The 14,492-nt window shown below is 37.8% G+C and overlaps 1 protein-coding gene across 1 annotated transcript; it reads left to right on the top strand.

The window, feature by feature from the left end:
• The first annotated feature begins 7,436 nt into the window (after window positions 1-7,436).
• Window positions 7,437-13,197, top strand: PTGS2 (prostaglandin-endoperoxide synthase 2). Its single transcript, XM_073642985.1, has 10 exons — window positions 7,437-7,570; window positions 8,152-8,268; window positions 8,354-8,497; window positions 9,010-9,153; window positions 9,547-9,728; window positions 9,821-9,904; window positions 10,083-10,329; window positions 10,726-11,012; window positions 11,484-11,631; window positions 12,572-13,197. The coding sequence occupies exons 1-10, from the start codon at window positions 7,519-7,521 to the stop codon at window positions 12,976-12,978; spliced, it is 1,812 nt and encodes a 603-aa protein (XP_073499086.1). The 5' UTR covers window positions 7,437-7,518; the 3' UTR covers window positions 12,979-13,197.
• The last annotated feature ends 1,295 nt before the right edge of the window (window positions 13,198-14,492 follow it).

The raw sequence follows: 14,492 nt of genomic DNA, 5'->3' as shown, positions 1-14,492 counted from the left end.
ATTCAAGGAATGGCCTGCCCCTGGGGCTCAAGGGGAGAACCTTCTGATTCAGGATGTATGCTAGGCCTGAATTTTGGGTACTAAGGGTTTAATTGGGAGAAGTATTGATTTGAGTGGGAATTTTGGGGGAGGAATATAGGGGCAGAGGGGACTTTTGGACTTACCTGATTTGTGGGTAGGAGGGTTCCACTTGGGATGGAATAAAAGGAGGGGTCACTGATGGTCACCATTCTTCAGAGTTGGACTTTGTACCTGGAACATTGCACCTGCTCTGTGGATTTATTATTTTAAATATGGGGGATTCGTTCAATCTGTCACAGCGATTGGCGGGAAAGTAGGGAGGTGTTTGTAGGAGGCTGATTGCACTGAAGAATGAGGGGAGTCCAGTGCAGGATGGGTGACTCCCATGTGCTACAAGGTTATTACAGAATTGTAAGCGGGTCCCTACTGGGCTAGATCTCAGCGGGACATTTTGCAATGGACAACATTCAGCTGGGTGCCGCTATTCCGGTGGGGTGCGGTTGGGGGCTGGTGTGGAGGAACTGTTTTGTAGTAGGTTAAAGAAAATAGTTGAACCTTCAATCCCTCCTTCCTTTCTGGTGGTCATATTGATAGGTAATTAATGTTGTTTAATGCTTCTTATATGATGTTTATTCAATAAATGAGGCTGCTGTGGCCATTATATCAAATGTCACGCAGTGTGGTGTCTTTATTGATTAGATAAAGGATCGGGACTGAATGGGTCCGCAGATTTATTTATGCAGGGGTCTTATAGTCACACATACTGAAGGCGTGAACAGAATAGCATTTCATCTGAATACCATATTTGCTGAGTCAGAAAATTAGCACAATTGCATTAATACTTTTGCCTCTATATATTCTCTGCGTGGCATTAGCATTGATTCTGCTGCGTAGTGGGATTACATGCTGCAATTATTATCTAAATATTGTGGATTGAGGTACAAGGTATACAAAATAGGAATGTTTTCCTATGTATAATAGCAAGCTTCTAGCTGCCATGGTTACGAGAAAATACCTTAGTAACAACTGTGTTATATAGGTTTCCCTAATGACTAAGTGTAACATGAGGTGTCATTTTATATAGGTTTACCTTGATTCATGTGTTCCAATGAGCTCAAAAAATGATGTAAGCAGTGAAATTACAAGGCAATTATATCACATTATTGTTCCACCCACTATTGTTAAACTTTCCCTAAGGATTGTGGTATTTCATGCGTGATATTGATCTGGATTGTCATAGCACCGGGATATGAAATGTACATACTTGCTGGTTTTATCATAAGAAGATGTGGCGCTTTAAGCTTTTATAGGTTGGGTAATTGAGCGCAACCACGAAGAATTGCGTACCTTGGTCTTTTAAAACATAAAAAAACAAGAAAGCAGAAAATTGTCCCTGTGCTTTGCCCCCTGTATTAGTTTTGTCCTATGTTTCAGTATGCTGCATCCATATCACCAAATAATAGATCTGAAGAAACCCTGTAATGTAATCTTTTTGTAAATTGGGTCTCCAAGTGGAGATGTTGCATACATTGCTTGGGTTTATCTTTACATGTATGTATAAAGACAACTAGACAGGTTTTCCTGAGACTGAATGTGCTTATTTCTGACTTTATCCTAGAAGGAACAGAAATGAACTCAATGGATCTTTGTCTTCTTTGACCTCAGTAACTATGTCACCACATACCTAAGGAGAAATCATCAGAAAAGAGAAGAAAAGCTTCACATGAAGGGAGTAACTTTACCTCAATACAGTAATTTTCCAGAAAATCACATATTACCACTAGAGGAACTCCTGAGCTTTGCTGCCGGATATTAAAAACATAAAAATTCCCGAGATTATACATTTTACGTCAATGTCCTGTCTCCTGTCTGGGATCTTTGTCACGTTTTCCCGACATAAAATGCTTCCTATGATTGTGCAAACTATATTGGCGCTATTGAAATAAAATAGTGAGCTAAAAATAAAAAGAATCACTGTGTAATACTGTGTAATTGTAGAAAGTATCTGTAGCTTTATTCAGTCATTCACTTTATATCTTTGTGGAGGGACAAACAAAGAAATGCTGGTAAATTATACAGCACATATGTTAGTGAATATATGGCTTCAATTAGTGCATTAATACGACGTGGGATGCTATAAGGTTTTTATACTTGCCACAACCGGACACAATTTCTACTATGAGAATAGAAAGTTATTGTTTCAGACTTGAACATTAGTGTATTTAACTGCTTAAACTGCTTTTCATAAACATAAAATGGAATTCGATTTTCGTCTTCTCCTATAGCTACAACATGATTAGGACACTATACATGTTAGCACCGTAAAAGATGCCAAAAATGATTCATGAGTCTGACATACTGAGGTTAGCATTGCAGCTCTTCACTTCCGTTTGCTTTTTTTGGTATGAACTTCCTAACGCTGTCCTCTTGCTTCATCATCATGTCTTTTCATGGTATAGTAATACTACACTAAGTAATTGGAAGACGACCGATACAGTATCTTTATTAACAAATTTTGCGTGTGGCCAATTCCCTTCATCTCAAACTTAATTGTTATTATAATATTCATCTTAAAATTGTCCCTAGTAGATAGACTACACTACTACAATACTGGTATCAATCAGTATTTGCTCCTATACGTGGCTGAAGTTAATTTTAAGGGCAAAGAATATTCATTGCATGTATCACGGCACCTCAGACATTGCTCTAAAATTCAACTCTTAGCTATTATCTAGTTGAATTTACTAGCAATGCTTGATGTGCCTCCTGACATAGTAATTAAATAGATTGTCCTTGAAATGGACTACAGTCACATATAGGAGCAAATCCTGATGGATACTAGTATTGAAGTAGTATGAAGGTATTGGTTAGCATATAATATTACTAATATATCAGGTAGCCAAGATACTTACAATACACTAGATACTGACAGTATTTTAGGTATTATTCAGATATTTGGATTTTATTCCACTTTTTTAATACAATATTTTTACTAAATGATGCAATGATTTTAATATGAATATTCTAATAAAAGTTCAGTATGGCCTGGGAAACAGGGAATTGTTTGCTACAAGCCAATTTGGAACTAAAGTTTGCAGTAATTGACAGTCCCTACCCAGGTTACGGGGCGGATAATTAGTTTGTAATTAAGTCAGATATCAGACACAAAGTAATATATCTATAATTCAATGAAAAGGTAAAACACGTGTATTCCCACTATTAAGTTTATATGTTAACCAAGAGTACTGAAAAGATAAATGATATATGTAACTGCCATGTATTTTGTAAATAAAAGTGTTTTCCACAGCTCTTTGTAAGCAGTAGACGTAGTGGTCGCGTCCAGTCACAGTCTGATTTCTCCTGTACTTGCACAGAAGAGTTTTGGCGCTGGGGAGCTCCGGCACTGACAATATGACACTTGTGCTGCAGGTCTGTCCTTACAGGACAGGGAGCGAATATGCCTTAGATACCATTGCAGGGCTTTCAGCTTACATCTATGCAGTGTTGCACAATTCATTTAGTACTGAGTATGAGTACATAGGTTTCACCACCAGTATAGCCTATTGCCATGATTTTCACTTGAAATAAGGCAGATAAGCAGCACACAGAGAAGTGGAGGACCATCTTGGCTATTGTAGTTTCTTACATTGCAACTGGGGTTACAGGACAAACTCTACAGGATAGTTTGTTTCAGACACTCATTAAAAAGTTGATATTGACTTTTGGGATAGCTCAATCCAATAGGTGGCATGAGAAGACCAGACCTCTTCCTCTCTGAAGAAGCTATGTACATATTTAAATTCCCAGAGGAGCACTTAATGGTCTATAAGTCATTTTTTGTCAAATTTGCACACTCCACAAGGATAAACGTAACTCCTTAAACCTCTTGTCAAAGGCGTCTCACCCAGCCAAATTAGACCTCCTGCTTTTCACTCATGAGGGGCAAATACCCCAAAACATGTGTGTGCAAATGAAGTGTCTGGTTTGGCTTTTAACCTAAGTCACATGGCAAGACTCGTTAAAGGGTAGATATTGCGTTCAAGTCCTCTTTCTCTCTGAAGAAGCTATTTGTGGATAAAGTCTAGACACATTAGAGAGTTATCATCTAAATGATCTTTGGGCAGAAGGCATCTTTCTGAAGCCCTTAGTGTCTAGAGCTAGCCATACATAAAATGTTTAGATTGCTTGATTATTCAAAAAGATTCTCTTATGAGGTGTTTCAGTTATTTAACGTATCATATACTGACTATAACCTCCACCCCATCCACAAACCGGATAGATAAAAACAGTCATATCGTTCACTGTTTTTGACAAAACTGTAATATCTTTACCCTTTGATCTCAGTATGTATTGCATTCATATATTAGTTGCCAGTCCTATTCAACAAGCTGCAATACAGAAACTCTAGGACCTGAAGCTTTTTACATAGCCTAAAGAATGTTTTTTTTAATGGCAAGTACAGACAAGCATTGAAGATTCTAATAGCCCAGAGACGAAGACAATGGAATTCACAGCATAAGTACTTCTGATAAACATAGTAAAATATAACGTAATAATACTTCTCAGGGAACACTATCATTAAGAGAATGTTTGCATAGAAGATGATCATGGTGATAATGATGGTGTCAGACTGAGAACCTGGAACATACCTGGGAGCAAAAACAACCAAGCAGTAGATCAAAAGTCTAAAAATTATTATATTGTGCAAAACTTGAGTTTCAATAAAAAGGCAAAAGAATCGATGGTTGCTGATTAACATTTTAGACTACCGTTGCGGTGTTTGATTGCTGGCACTTAACCAGACTACCTCTTGAAGCTCATCAAGAGAATGCCAAGAGTGTGCAAAGCAGAAATCAAAGCAAAAGGTGGCTACTTTGAAGCACTAGAATATAAGACATATTTTCAGTTGTTTCACACTTTTTTGTTAAGTATATAATTCCACATATGTTAATTCATAGTTTTGAAGCCTTCAGTGTGAATGTACAATTTTCATAGTCATGAAAATACAGAAAAATCTTTAAATGAGAAGGTGTGTCCAAACTTTTGGTCTGTACTGTATTTATATATAAAATGTCTGTTTTATATGTGTTTTTAAGAATTTGTGTTTAAATATGTACGTATGCCTGCATGTGCCCATATTTGTATATATGTTTGTGTATGTGCGTGTCTGCGTATTGTATGGGTGCATATCTGTGTACCATGTGCATATGTGTATGTGTGTATGTGTGTGTATGCCTGCATGTGTGCGCATGTCTGCGTAACGTGTGCATGTCAGCATACTGTGTATATGCGCGCGTGTGTATGCCTGCATACTGTGCGTGTGTGCATGTCTGTGTACTGTGTATATGTGCATGTGTGCATGTCTGTGTACTGTGTGTGTGCATGTCTGCGTACTGTGTGTGCATGTCTGCGTACCGTGTGTGTGTGCATGTCTACGTACTGTATATGTGTGCTTGTGTGTATGTCTAAGTACTATGCTTGTGTGCATGTCTGCGTACTGTGTGCGTGCATGTCTGTGTTCTGTGCTTGTGTGTATGTCTGCATACTGTGTCTGTAGGTGTGTGCATGTCTGCGTACTGTGTGCGTGCATGTCTGCGTACTGTGCTTGTGTGTATGTCTGCATACTGTGTCTGTAGGTGTGTGCATGTCTGCGTACTGTGTGCGTGCATGTCTGCGTACTGTGCTTGTGTGTATGTCTGCATACTGTGTCTGTAGGTGTGTGCATGTCTGCGTACTGTGTGCGTGCATGTCAGCGTACTGTGTGTGTGTATGGGTGCATGTCTGTGTACCATGTGTGTGTGCATGTCAGCGTACTGTGTGTGTGTATGGCTGCATGTCTGTGTACCATGTGTGTGTGCATGTCAGCGTACTGTGTGTGTGTATGGGTGCATGTCTGTGTACCATGTGTGTGTGCATGTCAGCGTACTGTGTGTGTGTTTGCATGTCTGCATATGTGAAGGATGAGGGGACAGCCTGGGCCCTGTGTTGCTTACCTATATTTCTCTGCTATATCTGTGCATCATGAATGTATGCGTTAATGGGGCCCACTGAGGCTCTTTTGCCCGGGCCCACAAAAATATGGAGCCGGCCCTGTGTCTAATTTTAGACTGACGATCCTTTTGTTCGCTATGGACTCACAGGAGCAGATAAATCTGACGATTGCAATTTGATAAAAAATCGCATTGCACTCGGACCAATGTCATTCAATGAGGCCGTGTAGATCTGCGATTTATTTCTAAGCTGCATTCGGCATGAGGAAACAAAAAACATAATCAGGTTGCACTCGAATTACACACAATTTACCATACGGGATGAGAATTGGACCGATTTTTCATACACTCCTGTGACTCCAGCCTAAGAGATAAGCTGCTGCCAGATGTCTGTCAGCAGATCTTTCATTCAGATCATAGGAGCGCTTGGCAGAGCGAGCGCTCTTGTGTATAAAGGAGTTGGGAGATAGATTTCGACTGAATAGTCAGCCTAACCATTGCTCATCTGACAGCAATCTAAGATGTATGGGTGACTTTAGACTTTATAGGTATGAAATTTGTTACAGACTGGGTGATTAAAAAATGAAAACTCTCTGTTGATACTGACTGCAATCTACAATTGAAAGCATTCACATATGCATGTTTTTCACAATATCTCACATGAAATCAAAATAAACCTTTCCTATATAGGTCAATTAGGATTACCATAATTTTTAATATTTGCCAAAATGCCAGCATAATGAGAGTTTACAGCTATCTTTACTACACGTGGCTAAAAGGAAGTTTCCTCCCTTTATCCAACTCCTTAAATATTGCAATCACTATTGACAACACCATTTAAGGGGTTAGCAATTTTGATATGTTACATGATCCACAATGCAGGTGCCAAGATAGTGACGGGAAGTAATTGGGCTGGGAAAGGGGAAACCTTGGAACCGGTGTCCCTGAGGGAACAAGCAGCTGCCTATTCACGTACTAATGGAAAGGACTTGATTAAGCAGTATTATTTTGGAAAGTTGTTCAGTATAATCAAGTGTTGTTAACCAAGATGCCTGCATAAATGTTCACTTTAGACAAGTCAGTTGCCTACTTCACTCCACAGGTATCCAGGTGAGACAAAGATACTATTGACTTTTAGAAGGAGAAATAACCCCTTCCAGTGAGGGAGCTTTTGACCAAAGTCTGCTCGAAGTATTGCAATCTAGTCCTTTACAAACTCACTGTATGTCCTTCATTTTTCTCTTATACTAGTGTAAATCATTATTTCTTTAGTTTAGCAGTAAATAAATCATTTACACTATATTAAATGTGTCTCATATAATATCATCAGAGAGGATGATGACGTGACCTGAGCACGTCGCTCATGTTTTGCCAAGCCTCCAGGGGTGGGGCTGCTTCAGCTCTTTATAAGTGAGAACAGTGAGAAGGGTTTATCAGTAAGGAGCAGAGCAGAGAACCAGAACTACTACACATTGCTGCTCCAGGACATTAATCATCCACTGCTGGAATGACTATACTCCGACTTCTCCTGTGTTCGCTCCTGGTTTCTTCTTATGCAGGTAAATGGACATATTTTCTTTATTGATGTTCTATTTGTTAACGTGAAACTGTTTGTTACTTAACACTGATCTGCTTTATATGATATATGCAATGCTTTGTTAGTTATATGTCGCTTTGTATATGGTTGGATCACAGACTGTATTTGCTCATTTTTTTTAAATTATTTTTAAAGTTATTGGTTTGCATAAAATGATACTATTTTTTTGTAGATCATAAAACTAGAACCCAGCAATGCAGTTTTATAGTACAGCATTAATGGCTATACAATACATTAATACATACCATTAAAAGACAGAGCTTGTAGTTAGAAACGGATGTGGTACTGCAGGATAAGTCTAGAAGAGCTGAGTTTTCTTTTCTGCCACATCTCTGGAATATTTTTCACAAGGCTGTTAACTCAATGTATAGTATAAAAATCAGTTTAAGGTAATGTCAAAGCTTGTAAAGTGCTTTTAGATATAAATACGGCATACTTACAGATTATACAGTATAGTTGCAGATTAACCCCTTGTGTGTTCTACAGCTGAAATTTGTGTTTTGACTACAATGTTAATGAATATTTTCATTTGATTTTTTTCAGCCAACCCCTGCTGCTCTAACCCATGTCAGAACCGAGGTGAGTGCATGACTGTTGGTCAAGACCGATATGAATGTGATTGCTCAAGGACAGGATATTATGGTGAAAACTGCAGCACACGTAAGTTGCTCCACAACCTTTCCTTCATGCTATGTTGTCATTATGTAAGGTAGATTGTAATCTCTATTCTTTCCTCTTTCTGCAGCGGAACTATTAACATGGCTAAAAATCACCTTAAAGCCATCTCCCAACACCGTCCACTACATCTTAACCCACTACAAAGGCATCTGGAATATCATTAATAATATTTCATTCCTGAGAGACAGGATTATGCAATATGTTTTAACATGTGAGTAAACATTTGTTCTACAGTTCTTAGGCTAGTAGTGAAATTCCATACTACTTTCATAGGATATGCCATCTACTTACTATAGATAGAATCTGAGAGAAGGAGATAGGGGTCACCTGTGTACCCAAATTCTGTACATGGGAAGACACTCAGCTTATGCATAAATAGATCCTGTAGAACTGCCCTGACATCGTTATTGAGTTGTATTATAATTTTCAGTTGGATTTGTTACTCGCAAACGTCTCTGATTGTTTGCTGATGTTAAAGAATGAATAGTATTAAACATACAGTATATGTGAGACCTACTATAGCCTTCTTCAGACATAACATGCATGGTCATTTGAGCCAATTGTGCATGTACTAAAGGAATATGGGTAATAGTGCATGTGTGTATGTTAATCGGGAATCAGGAATGTTGAAAGTTCTTTAGCCAATTGTTTCCTAAAGTCTTGTCTAATCTTAACCAATAAACTTTCAGAAAATTATATTCTTTTTTCTTCTTCTTTTTACAGCAAGGTCTCACTTGATAGATAGCCCACCTACCTTCAACAGTCACTATGATTACAGAAATTGGGAAGCATATTCCAACATTTCATACTATACTCGATCACTTCCCCCAGTGGGAAAAGACTGTCCAACACCAATGGGAGTCAAAGGTACGTTATCTGCCTAAGGTGATTAGATTGCAAGCCCTTGGCAGACTGCTTACTATGTAATATCACACTGTAATAATAAACCAGTGGGAATATATTATGACACACAGATACCACAACTCAATATCCAGGTAACATCTTGTAGATTTTTTCATGCAGATTATGTATTGAAAACATGAATATAGTTAAAGTGTGCTAGGAATGCCTTATCCAGTCCTTCTCTATATTGACTTTTCAATTGGCACTTTTTCACTTATTTTTACAAAGGGGATTCTGTTTCTATACGTATAGGATTATCATGCTCACACTCAACATAACCATTTGCAAGGCAGAGGTCATCTACAATATTTATTGATGGTTCCTTAATCCCTCTTTCCCATTCCTCTTACATTACAGGAAAGAAGGAACTCCCCAGTGCCAAGGTGATTGTAGAGAAGTTGTTACTGAGAAGACAGTTCATCCCTGACCCGCAAGGCACTAATATCATGTTTGCATTCTTTGCACAACATTTTACACATCAGTTCTTTAAAACTGACGTCAAGAGAGGTGCTGCCTTCACTAAAGCTCTGGGGCATGGGGTAAGCAGGCTTGTATTTCGTTTGTTTGTCTTTCTTACCTCCTCTATAACATCTGAATATGATCCTAATGTGATTGTAAATGTGTTCTACAGGTTGACTTAAGCCATGTCTATGGGGAAAGTTTAGACAGACAACAAAAGTTACGCCTGAAGAAGGACGGAAAGTTAAAATACCAGGTTATTATCTCAATTAATATTCTTTTCCTCAAAGTGACAATGTATAACAAACCACAAGTGCTCATGCCTTTAAATGTGACTTGTATATTATCTGTAGGTAAATCCATTGTGTTCTCTGCTGTCATTTATGTAAAATGTGAAATCTTATATTAATTATATACCTATATTTTAATTATAGATTCTTAATGGCGAGATGTATCCTCCAACAGTGAATGAAACAGGGGCTGAGATGCTGTATCCACCACATGTGCCAGACCATCTTAGATTTGCCGTTGGGCAGGAAGTCTTTGGTCTTGTTCCGGGTCTGATGATGTATGCTACAATTTGGCTAAGAGAACACAATCGCATCTGTGATATTCTTGTGCAGGAGCACCCAGAGTGGGACGATGAACGCGTTTTCCAAACCACCAGGCTCATTTTGATTGGTGAGTTAAGAGCAGACTGTAATATGTGAATGAAGATGTCCTATCCATACATCCATTATTGAGCCGTTGCTTGCGTTGGAATATCTGTTAGTCAGTCGCACATATTTTGTTGTAAATCAAATTTCGCAGAAAAATCCGGTGTATTTGGTGAAGTTGAATCTCATCAGATCCGCTCGCCTGCAGAAATGACTATATATAATCGCTTATAACGATGACTGCAACAGATGCAGTTATTTGACCAACGTAACATATGGCAAACCAATAGATTGATGGGACACTCTTATCTCAGCTAGCAGTAATATCAAGCAGCTTATTGGTATTTGTTCAAGTTTTATAGTAAAAATCATGTTAAAAAAACATTTTGCCACCCTTACAAATGTGATATTCTTATTACAGGTGAAACCATCAAGATTGTAATTGAAGATTACGTGCAGCATCTAAGTGGATATCACTTTAAACTAAAGTTTGACCCAGAGCTGCTGTTTAACCAGAGATTCCAATATCAGAACCGAATCGCTGCAGAGTTCAACACCCTATACCACTGGCATCCTCTTCTGCCAGACACTTTCCAGATAAGTGACAAGGAGTACAATTATCAGCAATTTCTCTATAATAATTCTGTCATGCTGGAACATGGGATATCACAGATGGTTGAATCTTTTAGCAAGCAAACTGCTGGAAGGGTAAGAAACATCTCATTGTACTTTAAGATACATATGTATACAGTGTGTGGATGTATATACATATATATATATATATATATATATATATACACCAATGCTGGAGAAAAAGACATGGACCGCACAACCAAAAATCACGCGTTGATTTAATGCCGCTCGGCAAAAATGTAAAAAACTGAACATGATGTTCTTAGTTTAACATTCTGATCAAACTGTATAAAGCCCACTGCCACATCACAGTGAACCTCTCAGTGGGTCCCTAACTTTTTTTTGCCATGACGGTGTGGCATTATATTGCAACTACCACCGCAGATGCACTGCACCAGCATTCAGGGACAGAATGCAATTTGCCAATGCTATAGAAAAAGACATGGAAATATGCTAGGAAATAATTTACAAAACTGAATATATATATGTATTTGTGTTTGTGCAAACTGTATCTAATCTTTCTGAACTCTGTATTCTTTTAAATAGGTGGCTGGTGGAAGAAACTTCCCTGCAGCTGTGTTTAGAGTGGCCATGGCTTCCATAGAGCAAAGCAGAGAGATGAGATATCAGTCCCTTAATGAATACAGGAAGCGTTTTATGCTGAAACCATTCAAGTCCTTTGAGGAGCTGACTGGTAAGAGTTCACAGCATCCTCCTACCATTACTGCAGAGAGCTGCTCGGGCACTAGGGTTAATTCTGTGGTTTTGTTTAATTGTATAAGTCACGGGGAGTTCTAGTTCTTCCGAAAGATCATTGTTACGAATCGACAGCGTGTGGTGAAAACAATAATGCTGAAATCACAGACACGCACAAGAGATTACGAAGAACAGCTTCTGCACAGATTAACCTTGTGGTTACCAATCAGATGACTCTATAATAAATGCATACGCAATAAAGAACCATAGGCCTTCAACTAAAGGAATTTACAAGCTAACAGCATCATCACATATTAAGCTCACTATGTAGTATAAGTCATCCATCAGTTTTTACGGTGTTTCAACATTAATGCTATAATATATTCTCAAACTTTTATTTTCCCATAGTTCACAAGATATTAATGTTTTATCTAAGAGTTAACTACAAAGGGCATGTCACACAGCATACAATACGATTGTATGGTGTCCAGTAGAACTTGCCAACTTCTTACATGAAGTCTGATGTTGGAACTGGTGGCTTAATGTGATTGCAGTCTACTCAGGAATAAACATTATACTCTAGGTGGTTTCCAGTCCTTGAAATAAGCAGCATAAAAACATAAAAAACATTATGAAGTTGTACACTGAAGTATATTTAATGAGAAACATCAGTTTAAAGTAAGGCAATGATGCAGTAGTGCGCATAGACATATAAGGGCCCCTGTACACAAACAGTATATGGGTCCTATGCAGTCCAATAGTTTGGTCTATCACAGCAGTTGCTTGCTGCTTTGGAGGTGAAAGTGGGCCCTCCTATCTCCTGGGCCACTATGAAGGTGCACAGGCTGCATCAGTGATATGGCTGCCCCTTCAATGAAGACATGTAACATATTATGGTTACATTCTGAGCTAACAATTTTTTTTTTTTTTTTTTTTAGGAGAGAAAGAAATGTCTGCTGAACTTGAAAACCTCTATGGAGACATTGATGCAGTGGAGTTTTACCCAGGACTTTTGGTAGAAAAACCCCGTCAAGATGCCATATTTGGAGAGACCATGGTTGAAATTGGTGCTCCATTTTCCTTAAAAGGTCTAATGGGTAATCCAGTTTGCTCACCTGAATACTGGAAGCCAAGCACTTTTGGTGGGAAGGTTGGCTTTGACATAGTGAACACTGCTTCTTTACAGAAGCTCATTTGCCAAAATGTTAAAGATTGTCCTGTTGTCTCATTTCATGTTTTAAAAAGTAAAATGAGTGAGTCAGCAACCATTAATGCAAGTACAAACTCTGCACTGGGAGAGGTAAAGCCAGCAGTACTACTGAAAGAACGCTCATCTGAACTGTAAGGGCTGGAAAGCTCTGATGGGAGCAAGAGCAAACATTAGCACTGGGATTGCTCAAAATTGTTACAGAATTGGGACTGAAATACGGAAAAAAAATAAGTGCTGCTCACAGATGTACAACCACTGTTCAAAGTACTTTATCAGCATTTTTACTTCCTTATACATGCTGTATATGAGACTATTCACATTATTTTATGATGTTCTATATTTATAGTTGGTGTTCCTGATTATTTATTTTTACGGCAGAGATATATTATTGAATGTATCTTTAGAAATGAGAAAGCAGGGACTTCCCTGCTGCACTAGAATAAGTCATTATTGCTGAAATTCAACCTCACAGGCTGCCATCTTCCAGAACAGCTGTTGTGTGGATAAAGAATACTCATACACGGTCTATTACAGTCATACTTTTCGAGGTCCTTTTCACATGCTCACAATGTCACCAGCTCAGTAAATAATGACACCCTATGTGAAGCACAGTGGACATATATACAGGTGCTACATTGTGCCACATTTGTGAGTAGTTATGTATGTAATACTTTTTGTTATACAGTTCATGCAATGACCATTACTACATGAATAGATAATAAATGGGTGTTTGCTGTTTTTTGTTTCTTATGTAAGGAAAATTAATATTTAGTAAGTTTCATGCTGCTACATTACTTGAATCTCTTGCTGCATTGGACTTCAGTTTGTCTTAGACAATTTGGAGACATGCTATATTTTTTGGCATGGGACATCAGCACTTTGCCTTTCTATTCGCATTCATGGAGGGAAAGTTTCATGTCAATGTTAGAGATTATGTTAAAATTACTTGAATTTGCATTGTTGAATATAGCAATGCACCAGATCACAAAATGTAGATATATGCTGTATGCAAAATAAGGACCAAAATGTCTTATATTCCTATTTATTTGTTCTGTCACAATTATGTCAGCGCAGGATTCTTCCTGCAAATTTTAAATGTCCTTACAAACATTTTACCTCTTTTCGGCGCAACATCTGATGTCACCGAGTCTCAAAAATGTAATAATACTTCATTAAACATATTTAATGTCATATTTATTTAAAATGGAAATTGTTAATTTTAATTTGTTAATATTTTTATAAAGAAATATTGTATTATGTTTTATTTATGCCTATAGATATTGCACTGACAACAAAGTTGCTCTTGATAAAAGGACAGCGGCCTCCCAGTAAATGTCTCCTGGGTTGGATGGCTTCTCCAGTGCTGGACACTGTATTTCATGCTCCACAATTGCACGGTCAATCATACAAAGTCTTTCTGTGTAATAGCAGAGCTAGGGCAGAATACTATAATTTTATATCCTTTGTAATATTTTTTTCTCATATGTTTTGTTCATTAAGAAATATTTATAGTAACTTATTCTGATGTTTGATGTTTTGTATGTTCCATTTTTGTAAATTAAATTATTTAAAAAATAAAATGATTTGTGTATTTCAGTACATTGGTTTCATGTATTTTTGTGGGTTTGGCCTGGTGTGTTAAGTGTTAG

This window comes from Phyllobates terribilis, unplaced genomic scaffold (assembly GCF_046119375.1).
Source record: "Phyllobates terribilis strain yellow unplaced genomic scaffold, ASM4611937v1 Scaffold_8__6_contigs__length_399053987, whole genome shotgun sequence".
NCBI classification, from domain to species: Eukaryota; Metazoa; Chordata; class Amphibia; order Anura; family Dendrobatidae; genus Phyllobates; species Phyllobates terribilis.
Note: the sequence above shows the minus strand (reverse complement) of the source record. Positions and strands in the feature narration are given on the sequence as shown.

Bases quoted from the DNA above. Each gene is read 5' to 3' on its own strand.
- PTGS2 (XM_073642985.1), top strand. From the start codon at position 7,519: ATGACTATACTCCGACTTCTCCTGTGTTCGCTCCTGGTTTCTTCTTAT. The intron at 9,154-9,546 runs GTACGTTATCTG...CTTACATTACAG, and splicing joins AACACCAATGGGAGTCAAAG to GAAAGAAGGAACTCCCCAGT. The intron at 11,013-11,483 runs GTAAGAAACATC...TCTTTTAAATAG, and splicing joins GCAAGCAAACTGCTGGAAGG to GTGGCTGGTGGAAGAAACTT.